General features: G+C 51.5%; 1 protein-coding gene across 1 annotated transcript in view; it reads left to right on the top strand.

Annotated features, from left to right (window-relative positions):
• Positions 1–22,003, top strand: part of DOCK11 (dedicator of cytokinesis 11) — a gene marked incomplete at its 5' end in the record, with an annotated part of 94,197 nt that overhangs the window by 47,316 nt on the left and 24,878 nt on the right. The window contains 17 exons of the mRNA XM_082488470.1: positions 1,111–1,229; positions 3,436–3,505; positions 3,583–3,708; positions 4,147–4,218; positions 4,624–4,770; positions 5,234–5,317; positions 5,754–5,865; positions 11,346–11,524; positions 13,630–13,746; positions 14,853–14,928; positions 15,215–15,324; positions 17,761–17,872; positions 18,018–18,084; positions 19,683–19,730; positions 19,932–20,009; positions 20,236–20,378; positions 21,049–21,164. Coding sequence (XP_082344596.1) covers positions 1,111–1,229; positions 3,436–3,505; positions 3,583–3,708; positions 4,147–4,218; positions 4,624–4,770; positions 5,234–5,317; positions 5,754–5,865; positions 11,346–11,524; positions 13,630–13,746; positions 14,853–14,928; positions 15,215–15,324; positions 17,761–17,872; positions 18,018–18,084; positions 19,683–19,730; positions 19,932–20,009; positions 20,236–20,378; positions 21,049–21,164 — 1,776 coding nt within the window. The remainder of the gene's footprint in view (positions 1–1,110; positions 1,230–3,435; positions 3,506–3,582; positions 3,709–4,146; positions 4,219–4,623; positions 4,771–5,233; positions 5,318–5,753; positions 5,866–11,345; positions 11,525–13,629; positions 13,747–14,852; positions 14,929–15,214; positions 15,325–17,760; positions 17,873–18,017; positions 18,085–19,682; positions 19,731–19,931; positions 20,010–20,235; positions 20,379–21,048; positions 21,165–22,003) is intronic.

Below are 22,003 nucleotides of genomic sequence, written 5' to 3'. Positions count from 1 at the left end.
TTGCCATTCAAAACAGGAATATCTTTTTTTCAGGCTGAAAAAGGTCTGTCTGATTTAAGCCATTATCAATTGGTTAAATATGACCACAGATGACCTGTGACCCAGCCCTGGCTTTTTGGCAATCGCTGCGGCACGAGTAAGGGCCTCGGAGCAGGTCCAGCGAAGGCTTCTGCAGGGAATATATTTCTCGGCTGTTTACTGTCCTTGTTTCCTTCCATAACTGCCTGTTTTTGAGAGTGCTGCTGTAGCAACAGCCCCGCTTCCAGCGGTGGGGATTTATCATCGCAGAGTTACTGGGTGCGTTTCAGATAACGTATAAATATTTTAAGAAATAGAAATAACGGCAGGTTTTGAAGCCAGGCGCTAGAAGAACAGTTGTTTTCTTGCGAGCATTTCATCCCGGCGACCTCGCTGCAGCCTGCAGGCAGGGGGACATCTACGTGCCAACCATAAGCGAGGGCTTCGTACCACCAGTACCTCAGTAATTTCAATAACTAGATACAGATTTAAGAACCTTCCGTTAGATTTGCAGGTTTGAAAATTGAAAATGCAACACACTGCCTTTCCTAGACCCGTGTTGTGAGAGTCAGGCAAAAGAGGTTTATGTGGGTGGAAAGCGTACCCACCAGATGATCTTGACCTTCACCAAGTCCCTTTAATCCCATTTCCGATGGCAAGCTTCGCTCTTTGGGGAAAAACCTCACTGTGAGTCATCAGGCGTCAGGTTTTCCACGCTGAAAACGGGACTTGGTGACTTCACATAAACTGTCTTAAGGGATGGGGAGAGTTGGGAGATTCTGGGTTATTGGGGTCAAATCAGAGCCTGTGACCTCTAATGAAGGCACAGCTGCCTGGGCGCATCTGAGAGGAGGGTTAATACCTGCCACGAGTGATTCATGCTGCTCCCCGGAGGCGTGCAGCTGGGATCTGTCAGCGGGAAGGCAGGCAGTAAGCACTGCTGCGGCTCCGACTCCTCCTGTCCTGAAGCCCAAAGCCTGAAGCGTTCGCTCACGCCTGTCCTTTTGCCACAGAAATGTCTGCGCACTATAAATACTTAACATCTGCAAAATGTTGAACTAAAAGTGTCTGTGTTTTGAACATTTGTTTTAGTGTTTGCACGCCATGGAGAGCCAAGTAATGATTCAGTTTCTACCTGTAATTCTTATGCAACTATTTAGAGTCCTTACAAATGTGACCCAGGAAGACGAAGTAGCCGTCAACTGCACCATGTGAGTGTCTGGTAAATCATCCGGTGTTCTTCGGTTATGAAGGCAAAGCCACAAACTGCAGTGCAAAGCTGCGTGTGGTTTCCCAGTACAAGGTGCTAAGTGGCAGCACTGGTTGTCCCCTGCCGCTTGCTCCCGTGCTGCGAGACACCAGCCGCTGGCTGGGTGGCGTGGGACAGTGTGGGGACCTTGTCCTGGGAGCTGCGTGGTGAAAAATGCGGTATTTTAAAGATTACTTCCACTTTGTTTTTCAAAAGGAAGAGGGTTTGCCGACGGGTTTGGCTCTGGGAGCTGAATTATTGGGGTGTCGAAAGGCACCGGAGCACCCGGGCACATCCCAGCGGCAGGCAGCAGATGAGGTTTCCTTGCGGGAGTGGTGCCCTGGTCCCATCCCTGCCCGCCAGTTCCCGGAGTCAGGGGTATTGCTAAAAATCCCCCGGAGCTGGGCGCGTTGGGCTGCAGAAGCTGCCGCCGCATCCGTGCGGGCTCGGCAGCGGTTTGCGCAGTGATGCTCTACCGAGCCTGCAGCCCCAAGAGGGCAGCACCGGCCAGGGCCTGGGCCACCTTCTGCTGCCTGCAGCCTTCTGCTTGGGCCCAAAAAAGCAGCAAAAGGTGCAAAAGCACCTTTCCTGCCTAGCTCCGGCCACCGCAACCCTACACTGATGGATGCATTAAAACATCCATCTTCCTCCCGTGGTTGTCCCTCTGTGAAGCGCCGCGATGCAAAGGGGAACGCTGGACACCGCTCCACGGAGATCTTCCTCTGACTCCAGGAGGTACCGTGCATCCGTGTACCCACAGCATCTCGCTCCCATGAAAGCGGAGGCCGAGTCCTTGTCCCCCCGGGATGCAGGGCCTGAGCTCTGGCCCCCCCCGGGGCGCGGGACCCATTGCAATCACAGTCCTTGCGCCACGTGGTGCAGGTTGTGGGGACTCCCCCTGTGTGGAGCACTGTAATCCCACTCTGCTTCCATCTCCAGAGGGCAAAGACAGGGCAACAAGTGACCCCTGGTTGACCAGCTCCCGCCTTCACCTCCAGAGATTTTTTCCAAAGCTTGGCCCGATGCTTTCCCGTTTGTCAGTGGCTTTCTCGTTAATGACAACTTTTTTCTCATCCAGACTTTCAGAGTGGATTTTAAAACCCGCTTTATCTGATAAATGGCTTGTAAACTCCTCCCTGTGGTTTGGCCTGTGGGGTCTGTGACAATGTGCAATAGTTTGTTGTTCCCTCTGGCTGGGACTGGAATGTAAATCCCCAGTGTTGGCTGGGGGAAACCAGGCGCTCGCTGCCTTCATCGGCCGCCTGGAGCGCTTCCAGAGGGCTGGCATGTTTTCCAGGGTCTGCCTGTCCCCAGTGAACTGTAAGGCAACAGCCCGAAAATAATCCAGTGCGTGTAACAAGGAGCAGATGATGTCAATTAAGTAAAAAAGAGCCTTCCAGAATTAGTAAATTCCGGGGATGCAGGAAGGTATCAGAGTATAAAAACGATTGAGGAGAAGCGGGGAAAATAATTCTCCGAGATTCTGTGGGGGTTTTGTGTTCATTTTGCAGACTTGATGTAGCAGTATAGCTGTTCGTTGTCGCTTGCGTTATCGTTAGGAAAGGGCTCCCGGTGAGGACAGACCCAACACGTGATAAGCTGTACAGCGTGGATGAATCTGTAGGGTGTGCAGGAGGGGCAAGGGGGCTCGCGCTCCCTCTTCCAGGTCCGTAGATACACCCAGAAAGAACTGGGTGCGGAGCAGATTAACTTAATATTTTGGGGTTTGACTTATCTAACCCCTGAGCATGGCGCAGGTGCCCAACGCTGGCTGCAAGGTGACCTTAAGTAGCTAATCCTGGCACATACGGAGGCTGAAAAATAGGATACATCCCCTGCAGAGAGATCCCACCCCTCACCTCCTCGCGCAGGGGGCCTCGAGCGGTGAAGGCGGCTGGTCTGGGCGACCCCTGGTCCAGCACCAAAGTGGAGAAGAGGCTTTGGCCACCTCGGCTCCAAGTGCTCTATCCAGGGGGCCGTGCTGCGGCGCAGCCACGGGAGCTGTGAGGGATGCCAGCCTGCAAGTACGGGCTCTCTGCAAATCTGGCCGTGCCAGCAGTGAGGCTTTGGGGGTTGAGCAGGGTAGGACACAGCCCGTGTCTGCTTTCAGGAGCTGGAGGAACTTGCCCTCGCGTTGCGTGCTGAACACAAACCACATTTCTCCCCAGGGTTCTTCTGCACATCGTGTCCAAGTGCCATGAAGAAGGTCTAGACCACTACTTGCGCTCCTTTATAAAGGTCAGTCCTGACACACCGCCCTGCAAAACTCCCTGCTGGGAGCAGGCACACTGCTGACACTGTTGCTCTTGCCTCAGTACGTCTTTCGAGCTGAGAAACCCAGTGTCACGCAGGCGAAGATGACCCATGAAATCCTGGTCCTTTCCATGGCCACGATCCTGAAGCAGTCGGCAGATTTTCTGGCCATCAATAAGCTCCTCAAGGTGAAGTATCGGCAGTACTTGGCCCCCGGGGGTGGAGGGGAGGAAGAGGAGGTCTGGTATAAAGCCCAACACTTTCACCCACCCAAACCCACCGCAGGAGCAAAGCCACCAGGGCAGCTCCTCGCATCCACGTCCTTGAGGTTCTCCCCTTACGAGAGAGACGGATTCTTGCAGGGAACCTGTCTGTCTTAAGGCTCACGGCAGGACACGGCAAAGGGCTTTTCCATTTGCCCAGTTTTCTCTGTTTTCTTCGAGCCACGCGTGGGGGGTGGCACCCCAAACTCTGGGCGTGTTGGGGTGCGAAGGGGACAGAGCTGTCCCCACCCCGAGACTGGCCGGACTCCTCCCGGTAGCAGAGGTCCCCGTGCCAAGCTGGGCTCGCTGCGCCAAACATGTTCAGTCCTGCTGGGAAAAATAACTATTCTTTCTTCCTTCTAGTACTCGTGGTTTTTCTTTGAAGCACTGGCGAAGTCAATGGCAATGTACTTACTGGAAGAAAACAAAATCAAGGTAAAAATAAATTTGTTCGATGCTGCGTTACACGGCTCTCACAAACTCTCCTCCCACAGCTGTTCTGAAAAACTATCTAACTCTTTATTTAAAAGAACCCTGCCAAGCTGAACAGCTAGCCAGAGCTTTCCTTTATCTTTTTTTTATCTTTTTTTTTTTTTTTTTCCACTTCACTTTTCCCTTCTTCCCCTTTTCAGTCTCAATTGTAACTTAAAAATTCCAGATCTCCTTATGGCTCCTGCAGCCTCCTCCTCCTCCTCCGCGGTTTCAGCCGGGGCTTTCTTTGTGCCGGTGTTTTATTCGGAAACAACATAAACAAATGCTAAAGAGGACTTGTGCCCGCGCTGAGCTCTCCCCAGCTGCTGGCTCGCAGTGCTGAGCGCGGGACGTGCTTTTTGGTTGCAGCTGCCCAGAGGCCAACGGTTCCCCGACTCCTACCAGCACGCCCTGCATTCGCTGCTGCTCGCCATCATCCCTCACGTCACCATTCGCTATAACGAAATCCCCGAAGAGTCCAGGAATGTCAACTTTAGCTTGGCTAACTTCCTGAAGGTCAGCGGTTTCTTTCCTTCTCCCAGGCTTTTATCAGAGAAAAAAAAAATAAAAAAAAATTAGAAATAAGCAGCAAGCAAACAAATGTGTTTGTACTTTATCACCTCTTTGGTTTCTTCAATGATGAAGGGGACTCTCTTTCCTCGGAAAGAAACTTTCTCTTTCCCAGAGAAAGTCTGTGATACGCTGTATGTTATCTGGGACTTTGGGTCATGGCTAGCAACTGGTCAGAACCTGAGAGGAAATACGCGTGCTCTCATTTTAAATATTTCTGTTGTCCGCTGAAGACTTGAGTGAGGTCATCCAAACAATTCCAGAGAAACAGGATCAAGTAGGTTTTGGAAAAGCAGCAGCAGCCTTGAGGATCAAATCTGGCTGCTGGCGGGACGGTGGGATGGAGATGACTTAGGATGAATGCTTTTATTTTTAATAATTGGTCACATGTTGCTATTTTTTCCTCCAGCGTTGTTTGACCTTTATGGACAGAGGATTTGTTTTTAACTTGATAAACGATTACATTTCTGGCTTCAGCCCAAAAGACCCGAAGGTAAGGGGTATGTTTCTTGAGAGGTGGTTTGCAGTTGTGCATATCTACGTCAGTCAAAGCTCTGCAGCGATCGTTTTGTACAACTCTTGGAGGCCCTTTAGCCACTGTTCCTGCGGAGTCTTCTGGAGGCAGAGACCCCTTTGGGCCGAGCGCCCGTATGCAGCTAAGCTTTAAAATAAAGTAAAGAGTCAGAACTAAAGGAGAGGTTGGTTAATGGTCTGGATGGAAAAGGTAAAGAGGTCCCAAGCGGCAGTTGCACGCAGTGACACTTAGGCGGAACAACGCCAAAATTTGCCAGTTATTACTGAGCTTCACCAAATGCTCTTTAGATTCCCCAATCCTTGTGCAGCAAACACGTTGAACTGTAAGCAGATGAATCAAGCTGAAGACATAGTTTATGTGTTTATGTTTGTCTTTTTTTTTTTTTTTTTCTCAGCTGCTGGTTGAATACAAGTTTGAATTTCTTCAAACCATTTGCAATCACGAGCACTACATTCCTCTGAACTTACCAATGACCTTTTCCAAACCCAAGCTGCAAAGAGTTCAAGGTATGTCCTTTCTCAAGAGACTGGCTAGAGAGCTATAATTTGTTAGTCTTGACGGCTTCTGACCAGATGGAGTTTGGCTTAGTGTCAAGGACATTTATGTCCTGGTTAGCCTGACCTACATTAACCTCAGGAAAAGATGTCGTTCTGGCAGGTTTACATCATTCTGCTCCACAATGGTATGCAATCAGTTTTTTTCAGTATTTCCTATATTTAAGTTTGTGGGGGACGAACAATATCTGAAAGAAACTGCCCCTATTTCAGTAAATACCTAAATTGTGCAAGTGTGGTCCTTTTTTCCTGTGCGTGTCAGCATCCCCCGAGAAGCAGGGTGTCTCACCGACCGGTGCTGTAGAGGATGGAGATACAGGATTGAATTCATTGCTCTGTTGCCGCCTCTCTTTGTGGCCACGAGAAGGTGATTTAGGTTACCTCTTGCTTTCATTTTGAACAAGATTACGGCGGCACACACCTCATTCAAGCTTGTCCTCAAACCTGGGCTGAAGGCAACCAGCAGAGAACTCTAGCCCAATGTGCATAGCAAGGGCGTACGTGCTGTGGCACCACCACCGAGCCAGGCTGCTCTCGCTGTCACACCGTGGCCCCTTTGGTCCCAGTGCTGCTCACCGCGGGGCAGATGGGGTTTGCCACGGGCACCATGCGAATGTGGGTGGCTGCAGCTCTGCTACCGGTGACGGCGCAGACCACAGCGCTGGGCACAGCCCCGTGCCTCGCCGGCCACCTAGGACTGCTATAGACGTAGCCTCATTCTCTCTGGGTCCCGATTTCTCATCCATGCTGGATAAATACAGTAAAGATTGGCAGGTTTGGATGCTGATAGCCTGGCCGAGATAAGTACTGGAGAGGAGAGTGAGGTTTGGGATTCCCCCATATGAAAGCCCAGTGGATCTATGATAGAATCATAGAATTGTCTAGGTTGGAAGAGACCCTTGGGATCATCGAGTCTAACCATCTACCCTACTCTACAAAGTTCTCCCCTACACCATATCCCCCAACACCACATCTAAACGTCTCCTAAACACATCCAGGGATGGGGACTCAACCACCTCCCTGGGCAGTCTATTCCAATGCCCGACCACCCTTTCTGTGAAAAATTCTTTCCTAATGTTCAGTCTAACTCTGCCCTGTTGGACCTTGAAGCCATTCCCTCTTGTTCTGCCATTAATTACCTGCGAGAAGAGACCAGCACCAACCTCTCTACAGTGTCCTTTCAAATAGTTGTAGAGAGTGATGAGAGTGATTTCAGGATAAGACTGCACTTCTGAAAATTTGCCAAGCTTTGCCTATTAATGCGAATTAAGAGGACACTCACGAGCCGCTCTCCCCTTTGCAGGTCTGGGACCAGGCGTCCCCAGTTCAGTCTAAATCTACCCTGTTGGAGCTTGAAGCCATTTTGGGCTTGTTCTGTCATTAATTACCTGTGAGAAGAGACCAGCACCAACCTCTCTACAGTGTCCTTTCAAATAGTTGTAGAGAGTGATGAGGTCTCCCCTCAGCCTCCTCCTCCTCAAACTAAACAGTCCCAGCTCCTTCAACCCCTCTTCATACGATTTGTCTGCCAGGCCCTTCACCAGCTTCATTGCCCTCCTCTGCACTCCCTCCAGCACCTCCATATCTCTCTTGTATTGAGGTGCCCAAAACTGGACACAATACTCGAGGTGTGGCCTCACCAGTGCTGAGTACAGGGGCACAATCACCTCCCTACTTCTGCTGGCCACGCTATTTCTAATACAAGCCAGGATGCCGTTGGCTTTCTTGGCCACCTGGGCACACTGCCGGCTCATATTCAGCCGCTTGTCAATTAGAACCCCCAGGTCTCTTTCTGCCCGGCAGCTTTCCAGCCACACCTCCCCAAGCCTGTAGCGCTGCATGGGTTATTGTGGCCCAAGCGCAGGACCTGGCACTTGCCCTTGTTGAAACTCATACCATTGATGTTGGCCCAATGATCCAATCTATCTAAGTCTGTAGAGCTTCCCTATCCTCCTGGGAACCAACACTCCTGCTTAACTTGGTGTCATCTGCAAACTTGCTGATGATACACCCTCTGTCCTTATCAAGATCATCAATAAAGACGTTAAACAGAAATGGTCCCAACACTGAGCCCCGAGGCACACCACTTGTGACCAGCCGCCAGCTGGATTTAAATCCATTGAGCACCACTCTTTGGGACCTTCCAGTCAGCCAGTGCTTGATCCAGCGGATCGTATGCTCATCCAGGCCCTGCGAAGCCAGTTTTTCCACGAGAATTGTATGGGGGACAGTATCGAATGCTTTTCAAAAGTCCAGGTATACAATATCAACAGCCTTTCCCTCGTCCAATATTCTGGTAATCTTGTCATAGGAGATGAGGTTCGTCTGGCAGGACCTGCCTTCCATAAACCCATGCTGATTAGGCCTGATCCCTTGGTTGCCCATTATGTGGGTTTTGATGGCACTCAAGATGACCTGCTCCATGACCTTCCCTGGTATCGAGGTTAGACTGACAGGTCTATAGTTACCTGGATCCTCCTTTTTGCCTTTCTTATAGAAGGGTGTTACATTTGTCACCCTCCAGTCCATTGGGACCTCCCCAGTTAGCCATGACTTCCTGAAAATGATGGAAAGCGGTTTGGCGAGCACGTCTGCCAACTCTTTCAGCGCTCTTGGGTGTAGCCCATCCGGTCCCATAGACTTGTGTGCATCGATTGATGATTCTATGATTTATTCTGATGGAGGCAAGGAGATGTTTGGTTGTGCCTCAGGGTGCAGCCAGAGCGGTTCCACACATCCAGGTGGCAGAAGCAGCAGTAACTGTGATTTTTTTTTTATTTTTTTTTTTAATCCCTTATTTTGGTATGTTTCTCGCCGCTCAGAGCTTTCTGGACCAGCTGCTAATCTCTTACACTTACATCAGTTTGGCTGCTTGCCTGGCACAGTTTAACAGAGTGCACTGCTAGGAATGGCTGAGAAAGAGAAAAACGCGGCCACGATGCCTCCCCGTTGCTCATCAGTGCCGCGATACCATAAGGATGCTCTTTCTTGGTTAACGTTCACCTTTGCATTTGCGACGGTTCCACTAAAAAGCCGTAAGAGCAGCTCGTCTTTCCTCTGCTGTTTTACTCTGACCAGGACCTACCAGCTGAGGTTTTATTTTTCAATATATATATTTTAAAATAGTGGTCGCGATTGTCATCCACGCGTATCTCTTAAGTCGGGCAGCAGAAGCGCCCTTGCAGTGGTGCCTGTGCTCTGCCTGCCGTGGCAGAGACGTGTAGGGATGCGTCTCCATTGCAAACTTGTGTTTTTATGGACAGACCTGTGATTACAGGGGACAGCGGGCGCAGAGATGGGGAGGTACGATGTGCACATCACCGAGGAGGTGTCCTGCTGGCGTGCCTCACCTCTTTATCAGCTTATTGGGCTGAAGAGAGGGGATGTGCTCAGCCCTCTCTGTTTCTGGGAAAAGAAGGAATACCCCCCCAGGAAGGGGGACAAAGAAGGCTTCTGCAGCGGAATCGGGTGGAGACGGGCCGGCAGGCAGAGCACATCCCTGGGACCGCGTCCTGTTGAGTGGGAGCATTGCAGCTCGGAGCAGTTTCTGTGAAACCTCTCAGCCACTAAGGCTGGATGCTGCTCTGCGTCCCTGCGGCCTCGCCTGGGGGGGCGGGTGGGTTCCGTCAGGCAGAGCAGAGCCCCGAGCCTGCCCTCGAGCCTGTCCTCGCAACCGGCAGCGCAGGATTGGTTTTGCAATCTTGTGATAGCGGAGAACCCAAGAGACTGACAGAAGCCGGGAGTTAAGCAATAGCCTTACAAATAATATTAAACCATGACATGCTGTCCTGTTTCTCCAAGATTGAGAGCGTTACTTATTCCTGTTTATTTTTGCCCTCTTTTTATTTGTCCCTTTTCTTTTTACACACGAATTAGATTTTTTTTCATTTGCTGTGGAACGGTTCACTTCAGTAGGTAGGTCCAGCTGAGATCACTGCATCCTCTAATGTCAAATTAAATACGCAGCTTCCAATCAATTAGCTTGCATCCAACTAAGGAAATAACCACGGTGTGTGACGCTTAGGCATTTGCTAACATGATTAACATTGAGAGCTCGATAACGCTCCAGAATGCTTTCTCTTTCCTCTGAATCAGACTTTCACAAACCAGTAAATGCTACGTATGAATCAACGAACTTAAAAATATCATTTGCAGCCACAGAGCTGTCGGAACCCTTTGGCTGGGATTTTCAAAGCTGCGTGCGTCCACCCTGCCTCACCACAGAAAAACTTTCACACCTGTGGGTTTTTTTAAAAAAAAAAAGGCTGAGCTGAGCCCACAGCATTTGCACCCTTTGGGGGAAGAACGCACAGCTTCGGGCTTATCCCTCTGGGAGGCTTAGTGTCAAAACGCAACAGTCAAAGAGTGCCTGTCGCAGCTCTGATTAGGCATATGGGCTGCCTGACGGAGATAACGGTGTCAGGGCAAGGGCACGGGTGGCAGCCCGAGTGCACACTCACCCTGCGCTGAAACCCGCGTCTCTGTCGCTTCCCTGCCGTGTGATCCAGGCACGGCAGTGGGAATGATGCCTTACCCCCGTAGCAGCACTCCTTTGATGACAGCGTATATGCGAGATGCGGGGTACAAGTTAAGTTAACCGAGGTGATTAGGGACCGAGCTGCCTTTCTCCTGGCGGTCAGCGCGGCTTTTAAGGAGCGGTGTCCGATATCCGCCGGTGGGGAGCAAAGGGAGTCTCACCCGTTCTGGCAAGCAGCTGCCTGGAAGCCTGCCCTGGCTCCCCGGTCCTTGCAGCGGGGCTGGGGAGCCTGGCTGGGTGAAGCGCTGGAGGATGCAGCAGTGGTCGCTGGGCACCGCGTCCTTGTTTGCATCCCTCATGCCAGCAGGGATCTTTGCCTTTGCTCTGCTCTCTGCCCTGGCAAGAAGGAATGTAGGTGTCACGGAGGGTGTGGAACACGCTGCAGAGGTGGCACTTGCTCAGGCTGGCCGACCGTGATAAATGCACCGTCTTCCCTGCCCGATGCCACCTTCACCGTGGAGGTTGGCTCCTCCGCTGCCTGGGCAGTTTGGGGATTTACAGGATAACCCCCGGTCAGGAGCAGAGCAGCCCCCAGGCAGTACCTGGCGCTGCCTTTCCCCGTTTCATCCATCTCTGACTTTACGGATTACTCTTCGGAGCGCTAAGCTTTGTCAAGCATCACACTGCAGAAATCCTTCTTTTTGCTGGTGCTAAACCAGCGAGGGCTGAAATGAATGATTAGCCTGAACTGGAAGATGCCGAGTTCTTTGATATGACTTAACTCGGTGGTGGGGAAAACTGTAGTCAGTTCAGACTTTATTGAAAGATCAGTGCAGTGTAGGAGAGCGTGATGAACCGTACTCACGGACCGTTGCGGCTTACGCGACCGTTATGTCTTGCTCCGAACAGATCCTCGGAACAGTTCCTTTAACCATTGCCTTGTTGTTTCTTTCAGATGTAAATCTTGAATACGGTTTAACTGATGAGTATTGCAGGCATCATTTCCTGGTGGGGATGCTTCTCAGAGAAGCCTCTGTTGCCTTGCAGGACAACTACGATATCAGATATATGGCCATCTCAGTCTTAAAAAATCTCTTGATAAAGCACGCCTTCGACAACAGATACCAGCACAAGGTCAGGCATGTTTTGTTGGCTTTTAAACATAATGTTCTTGAATTTTGCAGGGGAAAAAAAGAAAAAAACCCAAAAAGAAAAACCAAAACACGCACATCAGAGTATTAGATCTTGCATGGTGCACCAAGGGTATTCTCATTACTTTTTAGGGAACTGTTGTAAGTAACTGATAGTTATGGCATAGCAGTAATAGCTCTGAGAAATGATCTAGGAACACAAACAATGCAGTCAGATAACTGCAGTGCTCTTGCTCGTGCTCCGTATTTAGATAATAAAGCCCTGAGCCATTAAGGAACTTGAGAGTGTCGTTAGCCAAGAGGCTATTCAACAAAATTAAGCAACGTCAATGTTCTTCTGGTCTTGGGCTTAAACTAATATCCTGCATTAATATACTATAATTAGGAAACGGGACTGATCTCTGTTACAAGTCAGCTGCGTGTTTTCCTAATTAGTGACTGAGAGGAGAGGATCTGGGGATTCTCATGAGATGCTGGATTTCCGCTGGGTCGCTCTCAGCTTTCCTTGGTCAGAGGCTCAGCGTGTGCTATTGCTGAAAGAGCCCAGAGATGGGCTTGTTTTCTTTCTTGGTGCTGCTCCCTGCTGACCCTTATGTCCTTGAACATGCTGCACTACCTGCGCGGGGACTACCTGTCCTTGCTCTGGGCTGAAACACCCCTCTGTTCAGAGTTTAGCTCCTCACATTGCTCCTAGGGTGCTGCATTCCTGAGTTTTCTCTGGGAATGGGGACAGCCTCCTGGGCATGAAGGGTGAGAGAAATGACCTGAACGTTCCCAGGGGCTCCTCCCCTCTCCCCTGCCCCCTCTCCCCTGTCCCCTCTCCCCTCTCCCCTCTCCCCTCTCCCCTCTCCCCTCTTCCCCTCTCCCCTCTCCCCTCTCCCTGTTTGGAAGGGCTGAGCAGGAGGTGGGCTCACTTTTCTCCACACTGAGCATCCGTGGTGATTTGCACTGCCTGGAAACAGAACTGCAGCCCATGGTAGTTGGCAAGACTTGATATTTTGGGGGAGATTTGCCAGCTCTCTGCCCAGACTGGGTGAGAGGAGGCTGTTCCCACCCTTCTGGGTTCCCGAAGGCCCTCACGCTAGTTGAGGGGCTGTTTGCCCCCCGGCGTGCGGCGCTCTCCCTACCTCCTCAAAAACACCACCTCTCTTAAAATCGTCCCGTTGGGTTTTTGTACGTGTGTTGCGCTCGGGGCTGCGTGAGCAGGAAACGGCCTGGAGCCGGGGTAGGATGCTCCGCTGGTGTGCCAGGGCACGAAAGCAAAAATAAAAAATCCCCACGTCATGGGCAGGACAAGGCTGAGCGTGGCAAGGTCTGTTGCTGCAGTCTCGCTCCGACCAAGGAAAGCTTGGCTCCATCAATGGCTGAGAGAGGGTTTTCCCAACCCATGGGTGTTTTCAGGATTTCTTTTATCTATTGTCATACTGAATCAAAAGAAAAAAATTAGATTCTTATATCAGTCAAAATGTACCGTTCAATTTGCAAGCCTTAAATTTCTTTTTTCCTTTTTTATTTTCAACCTTTCTGTTGAGTCCGGAATACTTTTAACCAAAAAATTGGTTACGAGAGAGCCCTGCATTTTGAAAATGTCAACCAGACCATTTTTGATCTGTATCACTTAATCCAAATTAATCTGTTCCTACAAACTGGTTTAAATAGAAGCATTTGCTGTGGAGAATTCCTGAGTGGAAGCAAGAGCCAGCACCAGGCGAGGAGCAAATGTTTTTGTTTCATTCCTCCTGGGTGTCGCACTTGAAAATGAAGCCATGGGAGCGCAGTGCCAGTTAGAGAGCTAGGAAACGCGGGATTTAGTTTGTCATGCATCCGGTATGATTGGGAATGTTATTCAGCCCCCAGAATCCCTGAGTGCCCCAAGTTGGCTGTTGGTAATACCTACCTGGCACTTTTGGAGGTGGAGATGAGAAGCCAAACCAACCCGTGTCCTCAGACACTGTGTACAGTGTGTTAAAAAAAATAAAAATATATATATATATATGTGTCTATGTGCTTTGGCTCAAGAGTTTCCCTTTTTCGCTCCGTTGGCAAGCCTGGGTTCTTACCTACATTTTTCTCCCTGCCTTTTTTCAGAACCAGCAGGCAAAGATAGCCCAGCTCTACCTGCCGCTCTTCGGGCTGCTGCTGGAGAACCTCCAGCGAGTGGCCAGCCGTGAGGCGCTCTACTCCTGCGCGGCCGCCTCCAGCCCCGTGAGTAAAGCCCAGCGATGCCTCTTTGCCCTCCTCCGCCGCCCTCCTCTCCCCGCGCACCCCCTCTGCGACTCCCGCTGCCTGCAGCCAGGCTCAGCTTTAGAAATAAGGGTGGTTTTCTTCTCCCCAGTGGCCATGTTTCTTTTAATTTGGCCTTTCCTATGATTTTGCCCTGGGTACAATGTCTCTGCCCTTTTGCTTGCTATCGTTAAATGTGTTCCTTTACGGTATGCGTAGTGCCACGTGAGTCCCTCCAAGTGCAATGAGTTGCAACAGGACTCAGCCTCAGACTCCAGCAGCTGTTCTGGGGAGCTGCCCACCTGCCTGAGGGCTGTGAGTGGTTCCCAGTTGGGCTCAGCCTTGCGGACTAGACTTTCCTCCTTGTTTGGGGCAAAACAGCAAAAACAACAAAAAAAGACATTTGAAAAAAGGGCTGGAGCCCCTCTGCTGGGAGGACGGGCTGGGAGAGTTGGGGGGGTTCAGCCTGGAGAAGAGAAGGCTCCGGGGAGACCTCAGAGCCCCTTCCAGTCCCTAAAGGGGCTCCAGGAGCGCTGGGGAGGGACTTTTTCCAAGGGCATGGAGTGATAGGACGAGGGGGAATGGCTTCAAACTGAAAGAGGGGAGATTTAGGATAGATATTAGGGAGAAATGTTTCCCTGTGCGGGCGGTGAGCCCCTGGCGCAGGGTGCCCCGAGGAGCTGTGGCTGCCCCATCCCTGGAGGTGTTCAAGGCCAGGTTGGACAGGGCTTGGAGCAACCTGGGCTGGGGGGAGGTGGCCCTGCCCAGGACAGGGGGTTGGAACCCAATGATCTTTAAGGTCCCTTCCAAACTAAACCATTCCGTGATTCTATGACTCTCTGAAAACAATTCAAAATTTCAACTCAGGGGAAAAAACACTACGACTTACTTTAATACATTCTGCTATTCTTTGCGCTCCTCCCCAAGTCAATTGTATCCTTGTTATGGGAGAAAGGAAAGAGATTTTTATTTTTCTATCTGCGTTTTAAAAGATGCTCTAATTTCCTTTTTTAAATTTCATTATTCTCTTCTATAAGAGAATAGGTGTTATCTTCCGTTGGTCACTAAAACCTCCTATTGCTTTACAGGCATCCCGGGATGAATTCATGTGCAGTTTCGCATCCCCCTCAAATAGGTCCAGCCTGATTGCAGACAAAGATCCGGGTAAATTGATTTTTCTAAACTTTAACTTTCCTCTTTATTTTGAACGTAACTGTTACCAGTGCCAAAAAGCCAAAACCCATTACCCAAAACCTGAAATAGCCCTCTGCCAAAGGGGCCTCTCAGAGTTTGCGTGCTTTTGCCTGGACGTGGTGTCACACCAACTGTCCTTTGCAGATTAATCAGCTTTCAACGTGGGGTTTTGGCCATTGGCGCTGCCTGAATCGCATCCTCCCCTCCCTGGCAGTGATGTGCTGAGTAGTGCCTGTGCAATAGGGTTAATTGCGAGATTTGGGGTTTTTTTCAGCACTTCCAAATGGCCATGCGATAAAGCGAGAGGACTCGAAAGGATCCCTGAACTCAGAAGGGGCAACCAGTTCCCCGGACCAGAGTGAAAATGTAACGTATCGGGGGTTAGAAAGGCCGGTGCTCACTGCGCCAGTCTGTGGGCTGGGTTAAATATGGGGGAGGGAAAAGGAATTCCCCGTGGTAACGCTCTCAAAAGCCGGCTTATAAATATCTCTGTTTGGAAACAAATAGATTCGTGTTTAACAGAGGAGGTCGGTCTCACTGGTCTGGTATGCTTTGTCTCTTCAAACATCTCTGAGCCAAAAATATAACTGTTGACAAATTACATATCGAAGATGAAAAGCAAAATCTATAGGGAAAATCTCTGCTCCTGTGGTGCGTTTGTCCCTCCTCAGACGTGCTCCCTGCGCACGGATGGGTCTCAGCCTGGCCAGTGCCCAGCGCGCCGTGCTGGGAATTGGTTTCCACACACAGCTGGGAGGCAGAGCACCGGGATGTGAGATTGCCAGTGACCGCTGACTTCAGAGAATCCCCGAATCCCAGAGTGGTGAGGGCTGGAAGGGCCCTCTGGAGCTCTCCCAGTGCCACCCCCCACCAGAGCAGGGGCACCTCCAGCAGTGGCACAGGACACCTCCAGGCGGGTTTGGAATGGCTCCAGAGGGGGAGACTCCCCCCCTCTCTGGGCAGCTGTGCCAGTGCTCTGCCGCCCGCACAGGAGAGAAGTCCCTCCTCAGGTTGAGATGGAACTGCCCATGGTCACGTTTGTGCCCATTCCCTCTTGTCCTGTCACTGGGCACCACCAAAAAAACACTGTTCCCATCCCCCGGCACCCGCCCTTGAAGGATTGATAAGCGTTGATAAGATCCCCCCTCAGTTTTCTCTTCTTCAGCCTGAACAGCCCCACGTCCCTCAGCCTCTCCTCACAAGAGATGCTCCAGTCCCCTCATCATCTCCGTAGCCCTTTGCTGGACCCTCTCCAGCAGTTCCCTGTCCTTCTTGCCCCAGGGAGCCCCAAACTGGACACAGTGCTCCAGATGTGACCTCCCCGGGGCAGAGCAGAGGGGGAGGATGCCCTCCCTTGACCTGCTGGCCACGTTCATTTTAATGGGGTATTTGCAGGAAAATCGGCACAGGCTAAAAATCACTGCCCCATACTTGCCAAAGGTGACCGTTGTCACACCACAAGGAGCTCTGACCCCGCTAGTGAGACAGGGTGTGCTCTCCTGGTTGGCAGCTTGCACGCATGGGAATCAGGTATTTGTGCAAACCAGCCCCTGTTTTTTCTCAGGGCGCTTTCCAGATGTCTTGCGTTGACGTGAATCATTGATGCATCTGTAAAAACTTTGGCCCTTCCAACAAGCAAGGCGCAGATTATCTGGCCTCCTGCTGGCTGTGTCCTGACATGCTTAGGAGAGGTGGGGCCTTTCACGCTCTCCCACATGAATCACGAAGCTGCAAGGCCAAGTATAGCCAAACTCTTGACTATCGAACCCTTCAGTGGCGGAGCGCAGCTTAAACACCGCTCTGCAGAGGTAGACACGTTCCTTATTGCCTGTTCCCCTGGAGTGAGTTGTGTGCTGACTTGATAGTTTGGCATGGTCAACGGCGAACTTCTGGCTGTAGCGCTGTATCTGCAACTCCGAACTGAATGTTTAATTCTCTTTTATTATGACTCACATCCACAGCCTGTCCCAGAATAAACAACAAATAAGATCTGTGGATCGCTCTCCAAACATGTGAGGCACAGCTTTAAGAGAAGCATCCTGCTTGGGGCTTAATTGTGTCCATTTGTTGGAGGATATGGCTAGGGCGAGCACAGAGGATGCAAAAAAAAAAAAAAAAAACTCGGTAAAGCTTTAAAAGTTGTGTTTCCCACCACACGATGCCCAAGCCTTTCCCACAGAGATTGTCTCACCCGCAGAACTTCACTTATCTTTGCTTGAGTCAGTAAGTAGGAGGAAAAACAAGAGAGACTTCCAAAAATCGGGGGAAGACGAATTTATTTTCTTAAGCTGAAATTTCCTGGTGGTATTTTTTTTTTTTTTCAGTAAATGATGTTTTATTTTGAAGTGTATAACTTTAACAGAAAGTTACATTGTTGCTTTAAACCGTGGCAGCTAATGAGCTATTTTGTTTGAACTGACTTCAGAAATGTCAAGGACCTTAGCCGCTGCGGAGAGCAGGGGCAGCGAGAGCAGGGCTGCCCCACGTTTTGCTGGAAAAGCCGTCATTCTCTGCCCAGACATCTATTTTCCGGGCAGAGAAGCATCTGGCCGTGCGTCCAGGATTTCCAGGTTGCCTATCACTGGGTGGGCAGCAGCCCTGAAGGAGGAGGTGTCTCCCCAACATGTCACAGATGGTGCTGGGGGGGGGGGTGGATGGAGAGGGACAGGAGGGAGGTTGGCACAGCTGGTATGTACTGGATTTGCTGTGCCCACGCTGCACGGGGTCTCGCCCTGTGCTCTGCTGGGTGCAGCCCAGGCACTCATAGCCGCTGGCCTCCGTGTCACATCCGTGTCCCGTTAGATCCGCAGAAGCTCCACGAGGAGCAGCGTGTCGCACTGCAGCCGCCTGGACCAATTTGAGATCCGGACGCTCCTGATGTGCTACCTCTACATTGTGAAGATGATCTCTGAAGGTTGGTGGGTCTTACTCACTGCAAGGCAGCCAGAAAGACAAGAGACCATCACTGGTGGTTTTGGTCTGTTAGAGCCTCCTTTTACGTTTTTGGTTTGTTTGTTTTTTTTTTAAATCTCAGTGCACTGTTTTTTCCTTTCTTTCAGATACTCTTTTAGCTTACTGGAACAAATTCTCCCCCCAAGAGCTGATCAATGTCCTTGTGCTTCTGGAGTGAGTATCATGAGGCTGCGATTCAAACACTGCACCTTTGCGCGGGCCAGCATCGGCCAAGAAGAAGAGATGAGGGCGGTGCACCTCGCCGGGTGCCCGTAGCCCTGGGCAGCACTAGACAGGGTGTCACAAAATGCTCTTCCTCCCTCCGCGGAGAAACTCGTGTATGTCGAGGGAGCGCGGTGAAGCGACGGTGCCCTGTGCTGGGTCTGGGCTTTGTAGAGGGTGTCCCTCACCCGCGGCTCACGGCACAGCCTCCCGCCATAACCGGCACAGCCTCCGCTTTGCAGCGGGTTTGGTGGAACAGATGGGTGAGGTGATAGGGATGTGCCAGAGGGTTTGGAAACGGAGGGTGTGAGGTCAAGTAATGTGTAAAAGCAAACCCCAAACCCTCGTGCACAGAGGAGTGCGTCTGCAGACAAGGACAGGGTGGATTTTAAATCACAGAATCGCAGAATGTTAGGGTTTGGCAGGGACCTCTGGACATCATCCAGTCCGACCCCCCCTGCCAGAGCAGGGTCACCCACAGCAGGTTGGACAGGAACACATCCAGGCAGGTTTGGAATGTCTCCAGAGAAGGAGACTCCTCAGCCTCTCTGGGCAGCCTGTGCCAGTGCTCTGCCACCCTCAGAGTAAAGATGGTTTTCCTCATGTTGAGATGGAATGTCCCGTGTTGCAGTTTGTGCCCATTGCCCCTTGTCCTGTCGCTGGGCACCACTGAAAAGAGTCTGGCCTCATCCTCTTGACACCCTTTAGATATTGATAAGCATTGATGAGATCCCCCCTCAGCCTTCTCTTCTCCGGCTGAACAGCCCCACGTCCCTCAGCCTCTCCTCACAAGAGATGCTCCAGTCCCCTCATCATCTCTGTAGCCCTTTGCTGGGCCCTCTCCAGCAGTTCCCTGTCCTTCTTGCCCCGGGGAGCCCCAAACTGGACACAGTGCTCCAGATGTGGCCTCATTGGGGCAGAGCAGAGGGGGAGGATGACCTCCCTTCACCTGCTGGCCATGCTCTTCTTGATGCCCCCCAGGATGCCATTGGTCTTCTTGGCCGCCAGGGCACATTGCTGGCTCATGGCCATCCTGTTGTCCCCCAGGACTCCCAGGTCCCTCTCTGCAGAGCTGCTTTCAAGCAGGTCAGCCCCCAGCCTCTACTGGTGCATGGGGTTATTCACCCCCTAGTGCAGGACCCTACACTTGCCCTTGTTGAACTTCATTAGGTTCCTCTCCACCCAGCACTCTAACTTGTCCAGGTCTCGCTGGATGGTGGCACAGCCTTCTGGTGTGTCAGCCACTCCTCCCAATTTTGTGTCACCAGCAAACTTGCCGAGGGTACACTCTGTCCCCTCAGCGAGGTCATTAATGAATATGTTGAACGGGACTAGACCCAGTACTGACCCCTGGGGAACATCGCTTGCTACAGGCCTCCAACTGCCCTCTGTGCCGCTGATCACAACCCTCTGAGCTCTGCCATCCAGCCAGTTCTCCGTCCACCTCACTGTCCCCCCATCTTACCCACACTGCCTGAGCTTGAACGATGTTCTGGATCGTTCCTGATCTGCAGGATCTGTGACAGATACCTGTTTCATTTCCTTTCTAGGGTGTGTTTATTTCACTTCAGATACGTGGGGAAGAGAAATATTGCCAGGTACTGTATTCTTCCATTGGGGGCCGGGCTGGGGGGCCGTCCCCGTGCTCCCGGTGGCAGCCGAGGCAGGACGGGACCGTGCACACCCGCGCCGGGACAACCCAATCCGGCAGGGAGCCTGCGGGGCCGGGACTCTGCTCAGCGCCACGCCGCGAGCAGAATCCCCTCCTCTTAGCACCCTGCCCCTTCCCTCCCCTCCAGCTCCTGCATGAGACCCCCAGGCCCAGGCGGTCCCGGCTGCCCGCCCAGGTCGGCGGTGTCCCCCACAGACGGCCGCAGGTGAGACGCGAGTGGCACCTCTGCTCCCTGAGCAGCAGCGCTGCCGTTCCCTTAGCTCTAGGGCCATCTGGTGCGGGTGAGAGCAGGGTATCCCTGTGGGATTGTCCGGGATAAGCCAGATCAGCGTGTTGGAGGGAGGCCAGGCCTCCCTCCTGGTGCTTCGTGTAATCCTCTAGTGGCGTGGCCGCTCCTTGTCCAAACCCGCGGTCTTCGCTTCCCCTTGCAGGGTGCACGACGCCTGGTTGTCCAAGCACACGGGAGCCGATAGGAAATCCCAGACGATGCCGGCGCTCCGCAGCAGGGCTGGAGGGATGCAGGTGCGGCTCCAGCATCTGGGCAGCTTGGAGACCTCCTTCACGCTCAACCACAGTATGTACAGCCGAGCGAGATGGCGCCGTGCGCAGTGTTAGCCTGTTGAAAACAGCATGTAGCCGTTGTCCACGGGTTGCTTGTTGCTTCAGGGTACTCAAACTCTGCAGAATTACAGCGCTCGCCGCTCCTCCCTGCAAAATTCCTAGGTTGGTGGGGGTGGCATTTAAACCAGCCCCTTAAAGATCACCCCTGGAGCTTAGGACTTGGGTGGCTTTTTCCTCTCGCCTGTCTTGGCTGAGCTCCTCGGCCGAGCGCGTGTGCGGGCGATGGAGCGGGGCAGGCAGGGCAGCCCCCCCCGGGGCGGCACTTCAGCCCTACGCAGATGCTACGGGGGCCGGGATCTGCTCTAAATCCACTTGGGTGAGTTTTGCCCCATTGAAGCACCGTGCCGCTTCCCCTCTGTGGATGCAGCTTGGACATCTCGTTGTCTGTCTGGCTTTAAAGACAGTGAAATTAAGGGGAAATACCGACATTGGTTTTCTCGGTTGGCATCGGGCTGAGGCAGCTTCTCTGAATGGAGGTGGCTAATTCAGCATCTCGCTGGTCTTAACCGCGTCTTCCAGACCCAGTGAAGAGTAAGGGGAAACCTTATCTGTATCAGCATTGCGATCTTGTGGGAGCTGGAGTGTTGAACGCTGTTTCCTCCTGATTTGCTCTCCGTCCGCAGATGCAGGCACCTCAGAAGCAGATATCGTGCACCAGGCGTTACTGGAGGGCAATATCGCCACCGAAGTGTGCCTGACAGTCCTGGACACCATCTCTTTTTTCACTCAGAGTTTCAAGGTCAGCATTGAAATCAACAGTATTGTAGAAAAGCGCGATGGGTTTCTGCATGGGGGAGGGGGGGGGGAGGATTTTGGTGATCCGCTCTCCTAGAGTGGCAGGTTGTGGAAGGCTTCACAAAAGCAAATCGTTTGCAGCTTGTTTGTTTTCCACAAGGCCGAGCGTTTCACGAGGTCTCAGAGTAATGGTGCAGTTATGCAATCTTGCAATTTCTTCAAAACTGCAAGACCAGAGAAAATTACGTGGACGTTGTACCATGAGTGTAGGCATTGCAAAAATAGAATAAGAGGAAATGTACATCATATAGAAAGGAGGGACTAGAGGAAAGGGAAATGAAGGTCTAACATTCTTAGAACAGTCTCTGTTTTCTACCATAAATTGCCTAGAAGCGAGGCCCGGATTTCTTTGAACGTGAATGTCTCTGGGGCTGAGGCATTCCAGCTGTGATTACCAGTTCAGAGAGGACCAGTAGCAGTGATAGAAGTCTTCTCCTCCGTATAGCGATTCACACTCGCAGCAGTCATTGACATCTACAAGAATCAAAACCTCTTTGGTGAGGAGAACCCCGTGCTGGCAGCAAAATACCAAAATACTGTTCCAGAAAAGCTCTTCCTCGAAGTGTGGTTGGAGGAATCCTGCTCATGGCAATGTGCCTTGCATAATGTCACAACCACAACTCTGGATTTCAGAGCAAGCATAAAGAAGATTTCCTTTTTAGATGCGTTGAACGACATGAAGAGAAATTTCATTATATCCTCTACTTCATATCCTTTGCTCTGTTTTGTTACAGAGCAAAAAAGCCATCCTGGTGCATACGTTAAATTACTCCTTAATAGTTT

This window comes from Vanellus vanellus (genome assembly GCF_965231255.1).
Source record: "Vanellus vanellus genome assembly, chromosome: 10".
NCBI classification, from domain to species: domain Eukaryota; kingdom Metazoa; phylum Chordata; class Aves; order Charadriiformes; family Charadriidae; genus Vanellus; species Vanellus vanellus.
Note: the sequence above shows the minus strand (reverse complement) of the source record. Positions and strands in the feature narration are given on the sequence as shown.